Source organism: Periplaneta americana, chromosome 17 (genome assembly GCF_040183065.1).
Source record: "Periplaneta americana isolate PAMFEO1 chromosome 17, P.americana_PAMFEO1_priV1, whole genome shotgun sequence".
Classification (NCBI taxonomy): domain Eukaryota; kingdom Metazoa; phylum Arthropoda; class Insecta; order Blattodea; family Blattidae; genus Periplaneta; species Periplaneta americana.
The window spans coordinates 137,196,743-137,216,342 of record NC_091133.1 but is presented as its reverse complement, the minus strand read 5'-3'; the positions used below and the strand labels follow the sequence as shown (position 1 = coordinate 137,216,342).

Below are 19,600 nucleotides of genomic sequence, written 5' to 3'. Positions count from 1 at the left end.
AGTTCTGTGGATGATACACATTGCATTTATATATACTATATATATATATATATATATATATATTCATTCATTCATTCATTCATTCATTCATTCATTCATTCATTCATTCATTCATTTTGGTGGAGTTTCTTCCACACCACCAGCAATGCAATACAACTACAAGAAAAAATTATACTACAATGCAATTAATCTACTGTAATAACGAGTGACAATGAATATGAAAAATTAAAAATATAACAACGTATTGAAAATAATAAAAATTAGTCTAACATATTAAATGATGCAAAAAAGAAAAAATATATACATCAAATACAGATACAAAATAAAAGTGACACTCAGCATTAACCAAGCATCCTGGCACAAAGACAAGAGAAAGGGTTAATCTAACAAAACGAAATTATTGTCAAAATACTAAAGATATAAACTTCGGCATAAATTTAGCAACTTCTCAGAAACGGATTTCATGAGATAAAATGTACTTTTCTGGTTTACTTTTAAACAATGACAGTGTCCGGCGAGGCAATGATACAGTGTAGGAGGATGAGTATAGGGAAGTTCCGTGACGAGGAATAGAAAGGAGTGATTGATGCTGATTTCGTGAAGTAGTTAGGAACTGAAAGCGTGAAGACAAGTAATTTGGAGAAGAGTTATGTAAAATTTTGTAAAGAAGTGAAAGAGCGTGTATGATTCTTCGTTCCTTTAGACAGCCCACGAGAGCAGCTCAAAGGACGGCGTTACATGGTCAAATTTCCGAATATTACAGACGAATCTTATCCATACATTATGAACACGTTGCAGTCTCTCATTTAAGTTAGAACTTAAGTTTGTTAACAAGGAATCACAGTAATCGAAATGGGGCATCACGAGAGTTTGTATAAGATTCTTTTTAATGCAAGTGGTAGAATAGTAAATTATGTAACGAGCCTATAATGATAGTAATTAAGACGCGAGTATGTTTGTTTATGAAACGAGCGCAAGCGAGTTTCATGATTTTCATACGAGCGTCTTAATTACCATTATAGGCAAGTTTCATAGGACTTTTTATGCTCGACCATTTTCTAACCTGAAATTGTTCATAAGTATTCATTTTATTCGCATCTGACTGAAGAGGGGAAGTGACCTTGTGCATAGCTCGTTAATTGTGAGATGTGCGCAGACGCGAAAGTATTGATTTTTTACCGAGGAACAATAATGTCATTGACCTTGATATAATTTAGAGAATAACAGGAACTAATTTTGATATAACCTGGAAATTGATTTAGGATTGAAAAACGAGATGACAAATTGAATTTATTTGAATATTATTTACAATTAACGCTAATTATTATAGTAACAGAACATAACCTTCTGCGACAGTATTGAATTTCCAGCCTCCGTGACGTTTCCCTCGTTGTCTTTCGATTGCATATCCGAGAATAATCGAAAACCTGAACTTTAATGAATAGGTGTACTTTAATGATGTGCATTAAAGGACTGCTACCAGGTGTATAATTACTACATTTCGGCATGGTCGAGCATAAAGTGTTTTACGTGCTTCAAAGGATGGAGCAGCAACAATATTTTCTTGCATGTATGGGTAACTTGAGTGTTCCAGTTAAGATCATTATCCATAAAAATTCCAACTTTTTTACTCTTTTACTGTATTCAATAGTTGTACAATTAAGCATGATGCTAGGCAATTTCTTGCGTTCTGCAGTAGGCTACTAAGAAGGCGATGATGACCCGTCACTATTGCCTGAGATTTCTCAGGGTTCAGCTTCAATCCAAAATTTAAGTCCACATCCAAATAGAGTTCAGGTCTGCATTAAGTCTAGTTAAGTGCATAGTTTTACTCTGCTGCACTTGTCGATTTCTAACTTGAACTAACTAACTGTGACTTCAAAGTGCTGAAGATTTATGGGCTATTATTTTAAATAGACCTAATTGCTTTGATTTCTGAATTTTGGATAGTGTTATGAAAACTTTCATATGCTACAATATGGACTGAAAACATTATAAAAAACAAAGAAAAGTTTTGTCATTTAAGTATCAACATAGAACAACTGATTCTCGAATTATGATTTAGTGTCAACCATGTTTAATAATCATTTTTATTCACTATGCTTGTGCTGTCAACCCTACTTTCAAAAAATCGAATTAAAAATTCTAGGGCCGGTTTCACCAAGCTTTACTAAGGTTTTAATGACTCATTAATTTATTTACTGGTTCATAAAATCATTTTTATATCACACCAAGCATCTTTAGTCTAACGAACCAGTAAAACTATCAATAAATTTAGTGATAGAAATTTCCGTCTTTAAATTTTTAATGGTTCATTAGTTGCAATATAAAATAGCGGAACGTTTCGACGCAGAATTGTTATATCCGGAAATGCTCGAAAATTAAGAGTCAGATGGAGATAATGTTAACCGTGTAAGAAACGATCATTTTGAAGATTTGAATGACACAGAAATTCACGAAAGATACCGCGTCACGAAGATCGTGGTACTCAAAATTTTAGAAGAAACTATCATAGGTTAGAAAATCATAAAAACAGCTGAGACAAAGCTGAAACTAGGTAACATACAACTGAGTTTTTATTTTAACACATGAAAGTGGTTATTATAACTACATATCTAAGAAATATTAGTAAATTAATACGTAATGTGCATTCAAATATAGCAAAACTTAATCGGTATATTAACTTTCATTTATTAGAATTATATTATAGCTAGCGATAAGATATGTTTGCACTAGCTTTAAAACAGAAGCGAAAGAACTGGATTCATGGAATTTATAATCGCTTTCTTTCCGAAGGAAATTTAATTTTCCAGCAAGATAACTACCCCGCGCACACCGCCATAAACGTTCAAAGACGGTTCACGGAAAAGCTTGAAAAAGAGGAGGATTGACAAAAATCGAGACAACCAACCTCAAAATCCAGATCAGTTGTGGGATCAAGTTCTGGCTACCTGGGAAGATCTCGCTGAGGACCAGGACTATTTCCGCGATCTAGTGAACTGAATGCCAGGCAGTGATGGACGCCGGTGGCATGTGGACAAAGTATTAGATCCACATGTGTATTTTTTCTTTTTTTTTTTTTTTTCTTTAATTTGTTTGTTTATCTTTGTTTTATTTCGAGAAGAGAATTGATCTCCCTAGAGTTTTTTTAATTCTCCTAGTGGAGCCAGATTGCGAAATAATTCGTTCCACTACAAAAAAATAAAAAATAATGAAAGGTAACATGTATAAAAATTAGTTACGTTAATAAAAAAAAAGTTCTCAGCGTGAATCGAACTCGGGTCCCAGGGATGGCAAGCCAGCTCGCTCCACCGGACAGCCGAGACGTAATCAAATCAGCGTGGCGAGGCATATAGCTGCTCGACTTGAAGTCTACGGAAATAGCGCACATGTAAACGTACTCGTGTAAATCGCGGTCAAAATTTCAACATTTTCACTACCAAGAGACACAACAAAATTGTTTTCTAATACTGTACACGATTTGCGATACAGTAGACTGTGGTTTCGTTTAAAGATGTTCTGATATAATTACGAAAAATTCATAGATCGCACTTATTTATCCGTAATGAGCCATTACTTACTTTTCATTAAATGTTAAGGAAATTTGGTTGGTGAGCAGCTCGCATGTTAGTGAATCGTTAAATATCTTAATGTTCAGTAGTTAATGTTTCATTTGGACTGATTTACTGAAGGTTGGTGAAACCGGCCCCTAGTCTCACAAATGCATCTAAGTACGTAGATCAGATCGTTTGGGGGAAACTGAGACAGAAGGTGGAAACCCAGAAAAATTTACAAAATGAATCTGGATTCAATTCCTCTGCCAACCACCGGCGCAGCTCAGTCGGCTAAGGCGCTTGCCTGTCGATTCAGAGTTGCGCTTGGGCGCGGGTTCGATTCCCGCTTGAGCTGATTACCTCGTTGGGTTTTCCGAGGTTTTCCCCAACCGTAAGGCGAATGTCAGGTAATTTAGAATCATCGGCCTCATCTCGCCAAATACTATTTCGCTATAACAATCCTATCGACGCTAAATAACCTAATAGTTCAAACAGCGTCGTTAAATAACCAACTAAAAAAATCCTCTGCCGCCCTGTTATGTGCGTGGACAAACGTTAGTGAGCGCTTCACTATTGCCACAATGTAAAACAATTACAAACTGGTTAACACATTCAAACAAGTCGTTAGCAGTGGGCGGATTTATATATGTCTACTAAAATGTATAAAACATCCTCCTGAGTCCTGAGACATTTGTTGTTTTATTTTTAAAGTTCAATATAATTGTACACTACAAAAAACAGTCACTGACATGAGGAGAAATGCTGAAAAAATTCTGCAAATTACAGTTAGGGCACAACCCTTGCAGTGAAACATATCATCTAGTTGAGCTGTATTGCTTGTCTATGTGAGAAATGGACAACTTCTGTTAATTTACTCGTTCTGACAAATGTTTAGTATCGCTTATTCCCTTAAAGTTCAACTGGATTCACCTCCAAATCACATAGGCTACACGAACCAAAAAGAAAAAAAATCTCGTTTATCAAATTGTTAAGTCTGGGTTGATGACCACCAATTCTTTCTAATTTTCCTTGGAGGATAAAAGAAGAAAAGGGAGTTTTTAAAAGTGCATAAATTCTCGTATTATTATTCATGATTCACAAAATATCTGCAAAGCACAAAAATAACTGGAGGCATAATCGTAATAATTCAGGTTTGATCGAACTTCTCAAGTCACCCAACAACAAAGAGCGACTGGTAAGCTGCGACTTCGCCTGTTACAGCCCATTCCTTCAGGCTATCCTGCAGATCATAACGAGGGGCCTGTTAAAGCTCATTCCTTGCAGGCTATCCTGCAGATCATAACGAGGTGCCTGTTACAGCCCATTCCTTGCAGGCTATCCTGCAGATCATAACGAGGGGCCTGTTACTGCCAATTCCTTGCAGGCTATCCTGCAGATCATAACGAGGGGCCTGTTACAGCCCATTCCTTGCAGGCTATCCTGCAGATCATAACGAGGGGCCTGTTACAGCCCATTCCTTGCAGGCTATCCTGCAGATCATAACGAGGTGCCTGTTACAGCCCATTCCTTGCAGGCTATCCTGCAGATCATAACGAGGGGCCTGTTACAGCCCATTCCTTGCAGGCTATCCTGCAGATCATAACGAGGTGCCTGTTACAGCCCATTCCTTGCAGGCTATCCTGCAGATCATAACGAGGTGCCTGTTACAGCCCATTCCTTGCAGGCTATCCTGCAGATCATAACGAGGTGCCTGTTACAGCTCATTCCTTGCAGGCTATCCTTCAGATCATAACGAGGTGCCTGTTACAGCCCATTCTATGTCTTCGTATGAGTTCGTTTTTGTAGTTTCGCTTATTTATCTTAAATGCATCTAGCTCTATTCTTAGGATATCTTCGTTTCTCTCATGGTCTAAAAGATTACAACTGAGTAATGAGACCTAGAAATTTTATGTAGGTCTATATATTTCTATTTTATGTCTATCTGAGCGATTTAGTGTCTACTTTCCCCGCCCCTGTATTAAAAGAAGTGTAACATTTTATTTGAGGTGCCCGCTTAGTTGTGTATTTGAGGGTGCGAAGTAAAACATCGCATATTCTTTGAAATCTTAATATTTGCATATTTACAGTAATAACTGTGCCTGATAGAAGAGACCTGTTCTCTATGAAGTGATCTAGTGCTGGCTTACTTTACATCATGAGCCTTGAAATGCTATTTCTGTCATTTTGTTTGTTAACATTTTTTAGATTAGACTTATTCATATGGAACTGAATTGCGGTAGGCTACGTCATGGATGCAAAGTATGGATACTGATAGGGATAGAAGAAAACTATTAGAGTGGAGATGGAGTATTTGAGGCTCAATTTAGGTGTATCAAGACGGGATAGAATTAGGAATGAAGAAATTAGAGATAAGAAAAGACATTTTGGGTACTTTAGAGAGAAAACAAATACTGCATTAGTTAAGACCTTCTGCGTATGAGTGGGGAGCAATGGTAAAATGAGATAAGAAATGGAAGACGCAAGGAAGGAAGCCACAGGAAATCTTGGAATGAAGCTACAAACAAGAAAGATCTCAACCTTGATGACCCTACAGATTGCCGGCGTTACGCTGTGTGGCATATAGATGGAGCCAACAACTGTAAAAAAGCGAAACTGCGTGCGTGTGTGTGTGGATTGGAGGTTAACTTCAACGTTCACATGTCTTCTGTGTCTTAAGCATGCAAGAGAAGACTCATGAGACGGAAACACTTAAAGCAGATTGAAAATGTAAATAAATCTATTACATCACAGCCCTGAGTAATATGGAGCTTTGCTTACTTTGGTCTTCTTCTTTGACTTTCGTCTTCTGGCCTTTGTCGTCGCTACATTCGTCGTCTTTGCTGTTCTTGTTTTCTTGCCTCGCTTTCTTCTGGATCTTCTTCATCTTGGCTCGTTGATTTTGGAACCAAACCTAGTAAGCGGCGAGGGGAGAAAAATAAATGTCATCACATGTTGTGGCTCTTTTATAATAGTGAGCGTATCGGACACATACCAATACAACATACCGAATCTGACCAAAAATCCAATTAAAAAAGCAAATCAGGAAAGTTATCGGCATTCGATAATTCATTGTTAAATTTGCGGTTATTGCACAGCATGCGCTTGCTGAGACATTCTTAAGAAATATTATAACACTGTTAAATAAAATTTCATTTCGATTTGAAAGAAAATTTTGTAATTTAAATCATATAATAATATGAACTCTAAACATTATTATTCTGTTTTATTTTATTGGGTTATTTTACGACGTTGTATCAACATCTAGGTTATTTAGCGTCTGAATGAAATGAAGGTGATAATGCCGGTGAAATGGGTACGGTGTCCAGCACCGAAAGTTACCCAGCATTTGCTCGTATTGGGTTGAGGGAAAACCCCGGAAAAAACCTCAACAGATAACTTGCCCCGACCGGGATTCGAGCCCGGGTCACCTGCTTTCGCAGCCAGACGCGCTGACCGTTACTCCACAGGTGTGTACTATGATTCGTTTACGTGCTTCTTTTTTCAGACCATGTTCCAATATGACCCTCACACTGAGTGCTACCTTTTTCTTGATTAGAAACCTACAAATATGACTAATTATGATGATAATGATGTGATAATGTTTATGGTCATATCGCAATGATGGTGTGATAGAAATTAGGACAGACAGGTGTCCATCAGAGTTGTTGGTAACAAGTGTCCATAAGGTTCGCTGCGTACCCAGGTTTGGAGTAGGCAACCCCACTCGTCCCTAGGCTAGCCAGCGTTCGTGGGATGGTATGAAATGATATGTTGGCGTAGTGATGTAGATTCCTTGTACGGGAAAACAGAAAAACCCCGAGAAAAGCCCCAACTACGTCCTTGTCCGCCACAAGTGTTACTATGGATTTTTCATCCCAGTCCTAACCGGGACTCAAACCCAGCCCGCGTATGTGACCACTCAGCCCCCGCAGGGAACTGTAGCATATTTGAGCCTGCTGTAAGTTTCAGCGCCATTAGATGCTAGAGCTAACTTTTATATACAAATCCAAATATTTAGCTTTCATCCTGGAGGGTCGTTTGATTTTGTATGAATCGGGCCAGTCAGTCAGAATTTTCATTACAATTTAAGCGTGAACCACAATTTAATATTGAACCCGCTCCACTTTGACGTTCTGTCCTTCCGAGGAACCGGTGTGTGCAATATTGGCTCCAGGTCTGTTTGATCTGTCTGCAGAAGCGAAGGATCGCCACGGAGGTCGTGTGACTCGTGCTGTGTGACGCACAAATATCGCTCTTAATGAAAATATCGTTAAATCACCACTTATCTGTTCTAACGAGTCGTAATGTGGCCGGCAGGCAGTGAGGAATAATAAGAAGGCATTACTAGTGCTGTGACGCTGATGAAGTGATTCAACACAAACTGCGATATATCCGAAGTGAAAATATTCATCAGAAATCTAAACTACAAAATTATATGGCAAAACATGCAAAAGGGTTAAAATAAAAATAAAAATTGAAATTTGGATGAAATAATAGATCCAAGTTTAAAACAATAGTCACATAGGAAATCTGGAATAATTCCACGGAAACAAATTGATGGAAAATTAAGAAATTATTACAGCAACCCTAACAGACAAATTTAATGTGTTTTCTCACTGTTAAAACAAATTAAGGCAATTATATTTTTAACAGACTATGTTGACGATTGTTCTTATAATAATTGAAACATAATATTTTAAGCTTGCAGAATAAAATTAAAAATAATTCATACTGACGTATAACAACAAAGTTTGAATTCTAAGGAAACCGGTACCTAGAAACACAAAATCATACAGTATGAATGCTAAGGCAACCCTCAGGATTTACAAGATAGGACCGCCATGTAAATCATTTTATAGTAGGCATAATAAAAGAAGGTAACAAAGTTGGAGACATAAAATATTACCCTACAAGTGGACAAGACATTTACAGAAATTAGGAGATTTCCAAACTTGGCAAACCAATTCCAAATCAGAGGCAGAGTGTGGACAAAAGGATGTAAGCTTTGTTGGAATAGATCTAACCCAAAACTTCACCCTAGCCTAGTTTCAACTATTTCAGAAGATAGGTCTACATGAAAGGAAGGAAAGTGGAGAGTTGTTGAAATGGTAGAAGAAAACTGGAGTTCTCCTAGAAAACGTCTATTTTGTCCATCACAACCTGGCTGGGGATCAACCGGGACACCTGGATGGAAGACCGGCGCGCTCGAGCTTCAGCGACATACGCTACAGTACTAAATTACAACAATATTTGATATCGGAATAGATCGGTTTACAGTCCAACACATCCCATCAACGCTGGATACCTACATACTATCTCTGTAAAAGCTTCTGAATAAGAAGCTAACATTATCGGTATTCTGACAACGAAGAAACTCGGAACGATTGCTATAGCAAGAAACACGATCGAGTGATTACGACATTTGACCGCAGTAATAGGTATGCCGGAACGATCGTCACGTTTGATCATAGTAGAAACACGATCGAACGATCTTGACATCTGACCGCAGTAAGAAGCATTAACACATAGTTGCGACATTTGACCGCAATAAGAATGACGACCGAACAATCGTGACATTAGACCGCAGTAACAAGCACGATTAAACAATTGTGACATTAGACCGCAGTAACAAGCACGATTAAACAATTGTGACATTAGACCGCAGTAACAAGCACGATTAAACAATCGTGACATTAGACGGCAGTAACAAGCACGACTGAACAATCGTGTTATTAAAACGCAGTAACAAGCACGATTAAACAATCGTGACATTAGACCGCAGTAACAAGCACGACTGAACAATCGTGACATTAGGCCGCAGTAACAAGCACGATTAAACAATCGTGACATTAGACCGCAGTAACAAGCACGATTAAACAGTCGTGACATTAGACCGCAGTAACAAGCACGACTGAACATTCGTGACATTAGACCGCAGTAACAAGCACGACTGAACAATCGTGACATTAGACCGCAGTAACAAGCACGATTAAACAATCGTGACATTAGATCGCAGTAACAAGCACGATTAAACAATCGTGACATTAGACCGCAGTAACAAGCACGATTAAACAGTCGTGACATTAGACCGCAGTAACGAGCACGACTGAACAATCGTGACATTAGACCGCAGTAACAAGCACGATTAAACAATCGTGACATTAGATCGCAGTAACAAGCACGATTAAACAATCGTGACATTAGACCGCAGTAACAAGCACGACTGAACAATCGTGACATTAAACCGCAGTAAGGAGCACGATTAAACAATTGTGACATTGGACTGCAGAAACAAGCACGACTAAACAATCGTGACATTAGATCGCAGTAACAAACACGACTAAACAATCGTGACTTTAGACCGCAGTAAGGAGCACGATTAAACAATTGTGACATTAGATCGCAGTAACAAGCACGACTGAACAAAAGTGACATTAAACCGCAGTAAGGAGCACGATTAAACAATTGTGATATTAGACCGCAGTAACAAACACGACTAAACAATTGTGACTTTAGATCGCAGTAACAAGCACGATTAAACAATCGTGACATTAGACCGCAGTAACAAGCACGACTGAACAATCGTGACATTAGACCGCAGTAAGGAGCACGATTAAACAATTGTGACATTAGACCGCAGTAACAAACACGACTAAACAATCGTGACATCAGACCGCAGTAACAAGCACGACTGAACAATCGTGACGTTAGACCGCAGTAACAAACACGACTAAACAATCGTGACATTAGACCGCAGTAACAAGCACGACTGAACAATCGTGACGTTAGACCGCAGTAACAAACACGACTAAACAATCGTGACATTAGACCGCAGTAACAAGCACGACTGAACAATCGTGACGTTAGACCGCAGTAACAAACACGACTAAACAATCGTGACATTAGACCGCAGAAACAAACACGACTAAACAATCGTGACATTAGACCGCAGTAACAAGCACGATTAAACAATTGTGACATTAGACCGCAGTAACAAGCACGACTGAACAATCGTGACGTTAGACCGCAGTAACAAACACGAATAAACAATCGTGACATTAGACCGCAGTAAGGGCACGATTAAACAATTGTGACATTAGATCGAGATCGCAGTAACAAGCACGACTGAACAAAAGTGACATTAAAAAGCAGTAAGGAGCACGATTAAACAATTGTGACATTAGACCGCAGTAACAAGCACGACTGAACAATTGTGACATTAGACCGCAGTAACAAACACGACTAAACAATCGTGATATTAGACCGCAGTAACAAGCACGATTAAACAATCGTGACATTAGATCGCAGAAACAAACACGACTAAACAATCGTGACATTAGACCGCAGTAAGGAGCACGATTAAACAATTGTGACATTAGACCGCAGTAACAAGCACGACTGAACAATCGTGACGTTAGACCGCAGTAACAAACACGACTAAACAATCGTGACTTTAGACCGCAGTAAGGAGCACGATTAAACAATTGTGACATTAGATCGCAGTAACAAGCACGACTGAACAAAAGTGACATTAAACTGCAGTAAGGAGCGCGATTAAACAATTGTGATATTAGACCGCAGTAACAATCACGACTAAACAATCGTGACTTTAGATCGCAGTAACAAGCACGATTAAACAATCGTGACATTAGACCGCAGTAACAAGCACGACTGAACAATCGTGACATTAGACCGCAGTAAGGAGCACGATTAAACAATTGTGACATTAGACCGCAGTAACAAACACGACTAAATAATCGTGACTTTAGACCGCAGTAACAAACACGACTAAACAATTGTGACATTAGATCACAGTAACAAGCACGACTGAACAAAAGTGACATTAAACCGCAGCAAGGAGCACGATTAAACAATCGTGACATTAGACCGCAGTAACAAGCACGACTGAACAATCGTGACATTAGACCGCAGTAACAAACACGATTAAACAATCGTGACATTAGACCGCAGTAACAAGCAGGACTGAACAATCGTGACATTAGACCGCAGTAAGGAGCACGATTAAACAATTGTGACATTAGACCGCAGAAACAAGCACGACTAAACAATTGTGACATTCGATCGCAGTAACAAGCACGACTGAACAATCGTGACGTTAGACCGCAGTAACAAACACGACCAAACAATCGTGACTTTAGACCGCAGTAAGGAGCACGATTAAACAATTGTGACATTAGACCGCAGAAACAAGCACGACTAAACAATTGTGACATTCGATCGCAGTAACAAGCACGACTGAACAATCGTGACGTTAGACCGCAGTAACAAACACGACTAAACAATCGTGACTTTAGACCGCAGTAAGGAGCACGATTAAACAATTGTGACATTAGATCGCAGTAACAAGCACGACTGAACAAAAGTGACATTAAACTGCAGTAAGGAGCGCGATTAAACAATTGTGATATTAGACCGCAGTAACAATCACGACTAAACAATCGTGACTTTAGATCGCAGTAACAAGCACGATTAAACAATCGTGACATTAGACCGCAGTAACAAGCAGGACTGAACAATCGTGACATTAGACCGCAGTAAGGAGCACGATTAAACAATTGTGACATTAGACCGCAGAAACAAGCACGACTAAACAATTGTGACATTCGATCGCAGTAACAAGCACGACTGAACAATCGTGACGTTAGACCGCAGTAACAAACACGACCAAACAATCGTGACATTAGACCGCAGTAAGGAGCACGATTAAACAATTGTGACATTAGACCGCAGAAACAAGCACGACTAAACAATTGTGACATTCGATCGCAGTAACAAGCACGACTGAACAATCGTGACATTAGACCGCAGTAAGGAGCACGATTAAACAATCGTGGCATTTTACCGCAGAAGAAGCACGACTGAACGATTATGGGATTTAAACGCAATAAAAAGCACTACTACTGAAAATAGGCTTATCTTTACTTTCCAAAATACTTCTTCAGGAACAAATTCAAAATAAGTTAATACATAACATAGTATAAATATATAAAATACATCATACCGTAAATGGAGACTTAAATGATAAACTTTAACATTTAAAACAAAGTAAGCTCTGGTAGTCGGGAAGGATTGTCTAGTGTCACCTACACTAATGGTTCCAGCATTTTTTTGTCTTTCGTACTCCTTAACTAGGTTTTTACTGAAACTGTACCCCCAACTCTCCCCACACCATTTTTCATAAAATGTAATAAAACGATTTTATACATCTAGGTTAATTTTTATAAAATTTAGAATAATAGAAACAAATTTGACAAAAGGTATTATTAATTTTACAATTTTCTGAAAGTAATAGTAGACCCATAATTAAAACTAATAACTCTGAAATGAATAATTTCGAGGGAAAAATTGTTCCGGGGCCGAGCATCGAACCCGGGACCTTTGGTTACGTTTAACCAAAGGTCCCGGGTTCGATGCGCAGCCCCGGAAGAATTTTTCCCTCGAAATTATTCAAATGAACTTTACAGGGAGTTATACCTGAAAGCTTGATTTGAATAACTCTGATAGTTATTTCATTAGCATGTGTTTTATAATATTATGCTATCGAATACAAATTTTATGAAATTTTTAGTAACAAAATAAATAAATTACAATTACGAAGCACATTTTAAAAAGTTTCAGGTTTATCTTTACTTGTATTATCAGATATTGCATGGCGCGAGGCAAAAGATGTAATGTCCAACATTAATTATCTTTGGCGTACCCTTGAGAGACCCGACGCGTACCCCAGGTTGGGAACCGCTGACCTTCACTATTAAGACTTAATGTGTACAGTAATGGAAAAAAAAAAAAAACCGGACCGACCCTTGTAGCTGATTTCAGAGCCTTGTTCACTCAGAGCACGATAGACTGGTAACTAAGTCTTTCGTGGTTCGAATCCTGCCTGGGAAGAAAACTTTTTTTTGTTCCTTATTCAAATTCATTCCCAATACTTTTCGATTGTAGCGATATTTTACTACTTAATTAACTTATTATTCCCAGAACATGAATTTTACCAGCAATCGAAATGTATTGGGAATAAATTTGAATAAGGAACAAAAAAAAGTTTCCTTCCAAGGCAGGATTCGAACCACAAAAGTCTTAGTTACCAGTCTATCGTGCTCTGAGTGAACAAGGTTCTGAAATCAGCTACAAGAGTCGGTCCGGTCTTTTTTTGCCACTACTGTATATATACTCAATATACTTAAAAAAATTATGAGAAATCAAAACAAAATATTTAACACGTTATTAAATGCAGACGATGTGGTAATCACGCTTAATTCAAAAGATCATCTACAAAGAGGTGTTTTTCCTTTGAAGAATATTGTGAATTATTTTGGTGCGATTAAGTTTTTTCAGCAACAAAATCCAAAATCATGGTCTGTGTCAGTGTTGCCATATTTAGCGATAAGTCGCTAAATTTAGGGAATTTTGAATCAGTCTCGGCGATAAATTTTGTAAAATACGATTAGCGACTTTTCTGCTAATTTTTATATTCTCCCACTTTTTTTTTCTTTTAAGTTAAAACATTCAACTGAAGTCATGCACTTCTTAGTTTTAGAAGAGGCATCGGTGCAAGACTGAGTAGTCTAATGATTCATACGTGAAAGCCCTGATCTCATATATTTGTGATCAGTGATCAGGGTGAAAGATGCTGATTCAATGATTCTAACGGGTCAGGTCTCTCTCTCAAAGCTACTGCTCCAACACCCATAAACGGCGGCACCTTTGATTGTCACGTGACGAGTCGTGAGCTCCAACTAATTCTTGGTTCTTACCCGCAACGCGGAGATTTTCCACTCCCAACCGACGTGAGACGAGTTTTGGAATTTTGTGTCTACAGTTCGTGTGAAGCAAATGAGGCTGTAGTTTTTGGTGGTTTTAATAAATTTTAATATATAAAATTTAATAAGTGATAGATTTCAGAAAAAAAATTGTGGTCAAACGCTTGGGCGAAAATTTCCACACTTACAATTTGCCAGAAATTGTACTGTCAATGATTGTATCAAGGGTAGTGTATTCACAATCATCTGCTCCCACAGCCGTCAACAACACAACCAGACTCGGTATAAGAGGGTGATGACGAGGAAATTATGTTTTTCGCCGAATATGTATGTTTTTCTTATTCTTATTTAGTGATATTTATTATTCATTTTAGCGACATTTCTGGGGATTTTTTTAACAAACTTTGGAGAGATTCAGCTACTTTTTGTTGAAAAGATTGTAGGGCGATATGCTGGCAACAGTGGTCTGTGTAAGTCAACAAAGTGTAAGAAGTGAACCTAGTATAGGAAACAATATTGGCATATGTAGAGATTTAAGTGTTTAGCATGCCAATGAACAATATGAGGGTGACAAATACTTCCAACAGAAATACTTAAATAACAACAAATACATATTGAACATATTAAATGAAAATTGTACAAATCCAATCAGGTTAAAATAAGGAAACTTAAAGCATGCAAGACTTCATTGTTTCCGACTTTGCAAAATTTCTACTTTTCAAAGACAAGATTTAATAAGATTAAACACTGCAAAAATTGTAAAATTATACCTATTTTATAAATAAGAATATATATAAGAAAACTGGATATAAAAACTGCAGACCTGCCAATAATGGGAAAAGGAAAGTGGGAAGACTTAAATATATTAAACATCTAATTGAGCATTTAGTTTTGTTAGTTCGAAACGTACCACTTGGTTTAGAATAAAATTGTGAGGCTTACGATGATATATGAGAGCTATTCATAAAGTAACTTCCGTTTATTTTTCACAAACCTGTGAATGACGTTACAGGATTGGGTTACAATACGTTTGAATGTATACACTCTAGTTTATTTTTCCACATAGTTTCCAGTCATATTGAGACACTTAGTAGCGTTTGACGAGCTTTGAAATTCCGTAATCGTAGAATTCGGCCGCCTGCGACTAAAGCCAACCTATGACGCTGGTTTTCAACTCTTCGTTATCGTCAAAGCGCTTCGAGTCAAGCCACGTCTTCATGTGCATGAAGAGATGGTAATCGCTAGGCGGCAAATCTGGGCTATAGGGAGGGTGATCCAGTACTTCCCAGTTGAACTCTTGCAGTTTGGTCGCAGTACGACGCGCTCTATGCGGTCGGGCGTTGTCATGCAGGAAAATCACCCCAGAGCTCAGCATGCCACGAAGTTTGTTTTGAATGGCCCTTTTCAAGTTTGTTAGTGTGTTACAGTAACGCTCAGAGTTAATTGTGGCATTCCTCTCCAAGAACTCCACTAGCAAAATTCCTTTTCTGTCCCAGAAGACAGTTGCTATTAGTTTCCTCGTGGAAAGTGTTTGACGGCACTTTGTGGTTTTTTTTCGGGGAGTGAGTATGACCCCACTGCATTGATTGAAGATTTTTTTCTGCATTCACATACCGCCCCCAAGTCTCATCTCCTGTCACAATCTGATCGAGAAAAGCATCACCTTCTCTTTCGTAGCGCTCAAGAAAGGACAGTGCTGCTCCTATCCGCTGAGCCTTTTGTTCCTCAGAAAGTAATTTAGGCACCTATCTGGCAGAAAGTTTCCGGTAGCCCAAATCTTCGGTAATCACTTTGTACAGAAGAGTAGGCCTACGACTAATCTGTGGAAAATCCTCACTAAGCTCCGACATGGTGAACCTGCGGTTTGTTCTAACCCTTTTGTCAACCAAACGAATCAGATCTGCATTCACGATACTCGGTCGACCACTTCTCTCTTCATCATGGACATTGGTTCGCTCATTTTTGAACATACGGCACCATTGTCTTACACCACCTTCACTCTTTACGTCTGGCCCATAAACTTCACAAAGTTGGCTATGGATTTCACTAGCTTTACAGTTTTTGGCCACAAGAAATCTTATTACAGAACGTACCTCACACCTGGCGGGACTTGCGATTGCAGCACACATTTTGACAGCACGTGGCTCAGAGAGGAACAAAGACACGACCTTGGCTCTACCGCTGCTCGACGCGTACTGCTTCAAGGTACACTCCACCGCAAGAGCGGCGCCACTGTCTCTGTTGTTACGCACGCTATATGAAAAAGGAAGTTACTTTATGAATAGCCCTCGTAAATCGTTAGTGCGCATAATATATGAGACATTGATATTAAGGAGATTTCCGACCGGCCGGCCGGCGCGGCGCAGATGATGTCTACAGCCACGGCGGCGGGCGATTCATCTTCAGCAGCTTCTTGTAATGCCAGACACCGATGTCCTGTGTCGCTTACTGTTAAGTCTGCAGGTCTGTGGTCAGCCGCAGATATATCCTTCACGCTTTTTCCATTCCTCTATTCAATATTGCATCGCTGTTAGGCCTACTTTAAAGTCTTAATAAAAACATAAAAGTACTTATTTGTCGGTCAACCTGTGGGATAGCTAGCTAATTCGTGGGCACTGCTCTAGCCTGTAACCTTTAGTAAGAACGACATTCATGCACCTTCTTTTTATTTAAAATTGAACCTCTTTCTCTCACTTTTTTTCACTAAATTCTGCATTGTAGAGTCGGATGGTTGTTGATATAATCTTAGGTAGCCTAAATAGAACGACACGTTCTGTACGATTTCTTCGTTAATTGCCAAGAACTGAACTGAACTGCGTTGAACGAAGTCAGCTGTATGCTAATGCTTTAACCAAGATGTTCCGTCAAGCTGTCTTATCTGTCCATATTGAACAACACAAAAACTTAACTCCGGCGAAATGTACACACTATTCCCTAGGCAGACGCGTTTGATGTGTTATATAAAAAGTAGGCATTTATCTGTGAGAAAGCTGATCTGCACAATGTGCTGCTACTTTATGCGAAATAGGATATAGACGACTGAATCACTCAACCTGTGTTTAGATGAAAGTTGCATAAGAACATCTTACTCTATGTCTTATAAATGAAGTACGGCAGCAAGAAAAACTCATCCTGTTGCTCGATGAATATAGGTCTGCATGAACATTCTTAATTTCATGAAATGAATTAAACCCAAAAGAAAGACCTCACCATGGTTTCCAATGAAGATAAGAGGAAAAGGTGCACAGAAAGATCTAGCCTATAACCCCATGGAATGTGAGGGAAATGCGAAATAAAGGATTCATTCTGTGTTTCAATGAAGACAAAGTACACAGAAACATTCTAAACCTCATGGAGTATGAGGGAAATGCAAAAGAAACACGTCATTGTGTTTTAATGAAAGGAAGAGAAAAGATTCATACCATTCACTGTACTTTCAGTGCTATGCTGGCCAACACGTTTGTCACACGTTCCACATATTTGCGCCATGCACGGGGATCCTGAAATAATATTCCTATTCTGGAAACTGATGTACGCGAACCAGTGAAAATACCTTTCTAATAGAAATGGCTTGATTATGCATACAGATTGGGAAATCTTTTAATTCTTTTTGCTTTTAGGAACGTATTGGGGCACGAAGCCTGTCAAACAACATCACGAGCATACCTCCCCCCACCCCTCGCGTCGTTCCAATAGTCAATAAGCCTCGCCGCACGTCAATGCACACCAGGATACAGCAAGCAGCTGCACATACCGGCACAGCGGGAAAAATCCACGAGATGTCATGGGCGAGTCGGAGCGTTTAGAGCGAGGCGCAAGGAACTCGTGACATTTCAATTCGTTTGTTTTTAAACAAAAACCGGTAACGAAGTTGCCGTTTTCTAAATTAAGTAATACTCTCACTTTCTTATTCGAAATCCAACACATAACAATTGAATGTGAGGCCTTCGTGGAAACTGATGATTCGAACTTCGAATATCGACAACGCAAAAAAAAAAAAATCAGTGGAAGAGGGAAATTTTGTGACAGCTTCACCAGAGCGTGTCTGCTTTCACACGAGCGTCGTCTCAATCAGAAACACTGCACCTCTGTACCGCCCACCTGCAGTGACTGCCTGCGCCTGCAGTCTTATGTAGCAGAGAGCTTAAAACCGGCTTATATTCGACCGGCGAGCATCCAACCGAATATCCGACCTTCAGCGGTTGCGCCCGATATCTTGCTGGCTAGACAGAACCACAGATGCAAATCAAGCTTCCAGGTATAACTCCCTGTAAAGTTAATTTTAATAATTTCAAGGGAAGAATTGTTCCGGGCCGGGTATCGAACCCGGGACCTTTGGTTAAACGTACCAACGCTCTCCCAACTGAGCTACCCGGGAACTCTACCCGACACCGATCCAATTTTTCCCTCTCTATCCACAGACCTCAAAGTGGGCTGACAACTGTCAAGCAACCAACATTGAGTGCACACTAACTCTGTGTGACTTAAATTGTGGTTTTCTGTTACGTACAGTGATGTGTATTATGCAAATCAAGCTTCCAGGTATAACTCCCTGTAAAGTTAATTTGAGGGAAAAATTGGATCGGTGTCAGGTAGAGTTCCCGGGTAGCTCAGTTGTTAGAGCGCTGGTACGTTTAACCAAAGGTCCCGGGTTCGATACCCGGCCCCGGAACAATTTTTCCCTTGAAATTATTCAGAACCACAGATATATTCTCAAGCCCTAATGATTGTAGCTTCATGATGCGTGCTGTTGCAATACCTGGATTACCTGGATTTCTGAATGAATGAATGAATGAATGAATGAATGAATGAATGAATGAATGAATGAATGAATGAATGAATGAATGAATGAATGAATGAATGAATCGGGAGAGAGAGGATAAAATATCAAAAGAAAGGTACACGATAATAATCGCGTCCTTGCAACGATTCTTGCAATTAGATGGCTCAATATTGTCTGTCTTTCATGATCCAAAGTCGTCCACCCGAGAAAGACTCGCAAAATTCGTTAAACCGAACATTGGACTACTCCGCGAGACGGAAGAGCTTCGCATACTGTCTACAGTGCCAGGCGTTCAGTAGCGATATATCATTTCCATTTTTCGTAACCGGTTGTGCACGACTCTCTTATGTAGGAGTTCGTCTCGCAAATCCCAGGCAACAGTAGCGATGCAGACAATTCCTTGTTATGTTCATTACTGTAGCCCTAGTTAACTTTCAACAATTGGGAACTTCGGTCCTTTGCGCTCTCATTGTTGTATGTAC

The 19,600-nt window shown here is 39.2% G+C and overlaps 1 protein-coding gene across 1 annotated transcript in view; it reads right to left on the bottom strand.

The window, feature by feature from the left end:
* LOC138692615 (LIM homeobox transcription factor 1-beta) overlaps positions 1–19,600 on the bottom strand; it is a 151,967-nt gene that overhangs the window by 26,436 nt on the left and 105,931 nt on the right. The window contains exon 5 of the mRNA XM_069815638.1: positions 6,333–6,465. Coding sequence (XP_069671739.1) covers positions 6,333–6,465 — 133 coding nt within the window. The remainder of the gene's footprint in view (positions 1–6,332; positions 6,466–19,600) is intronic.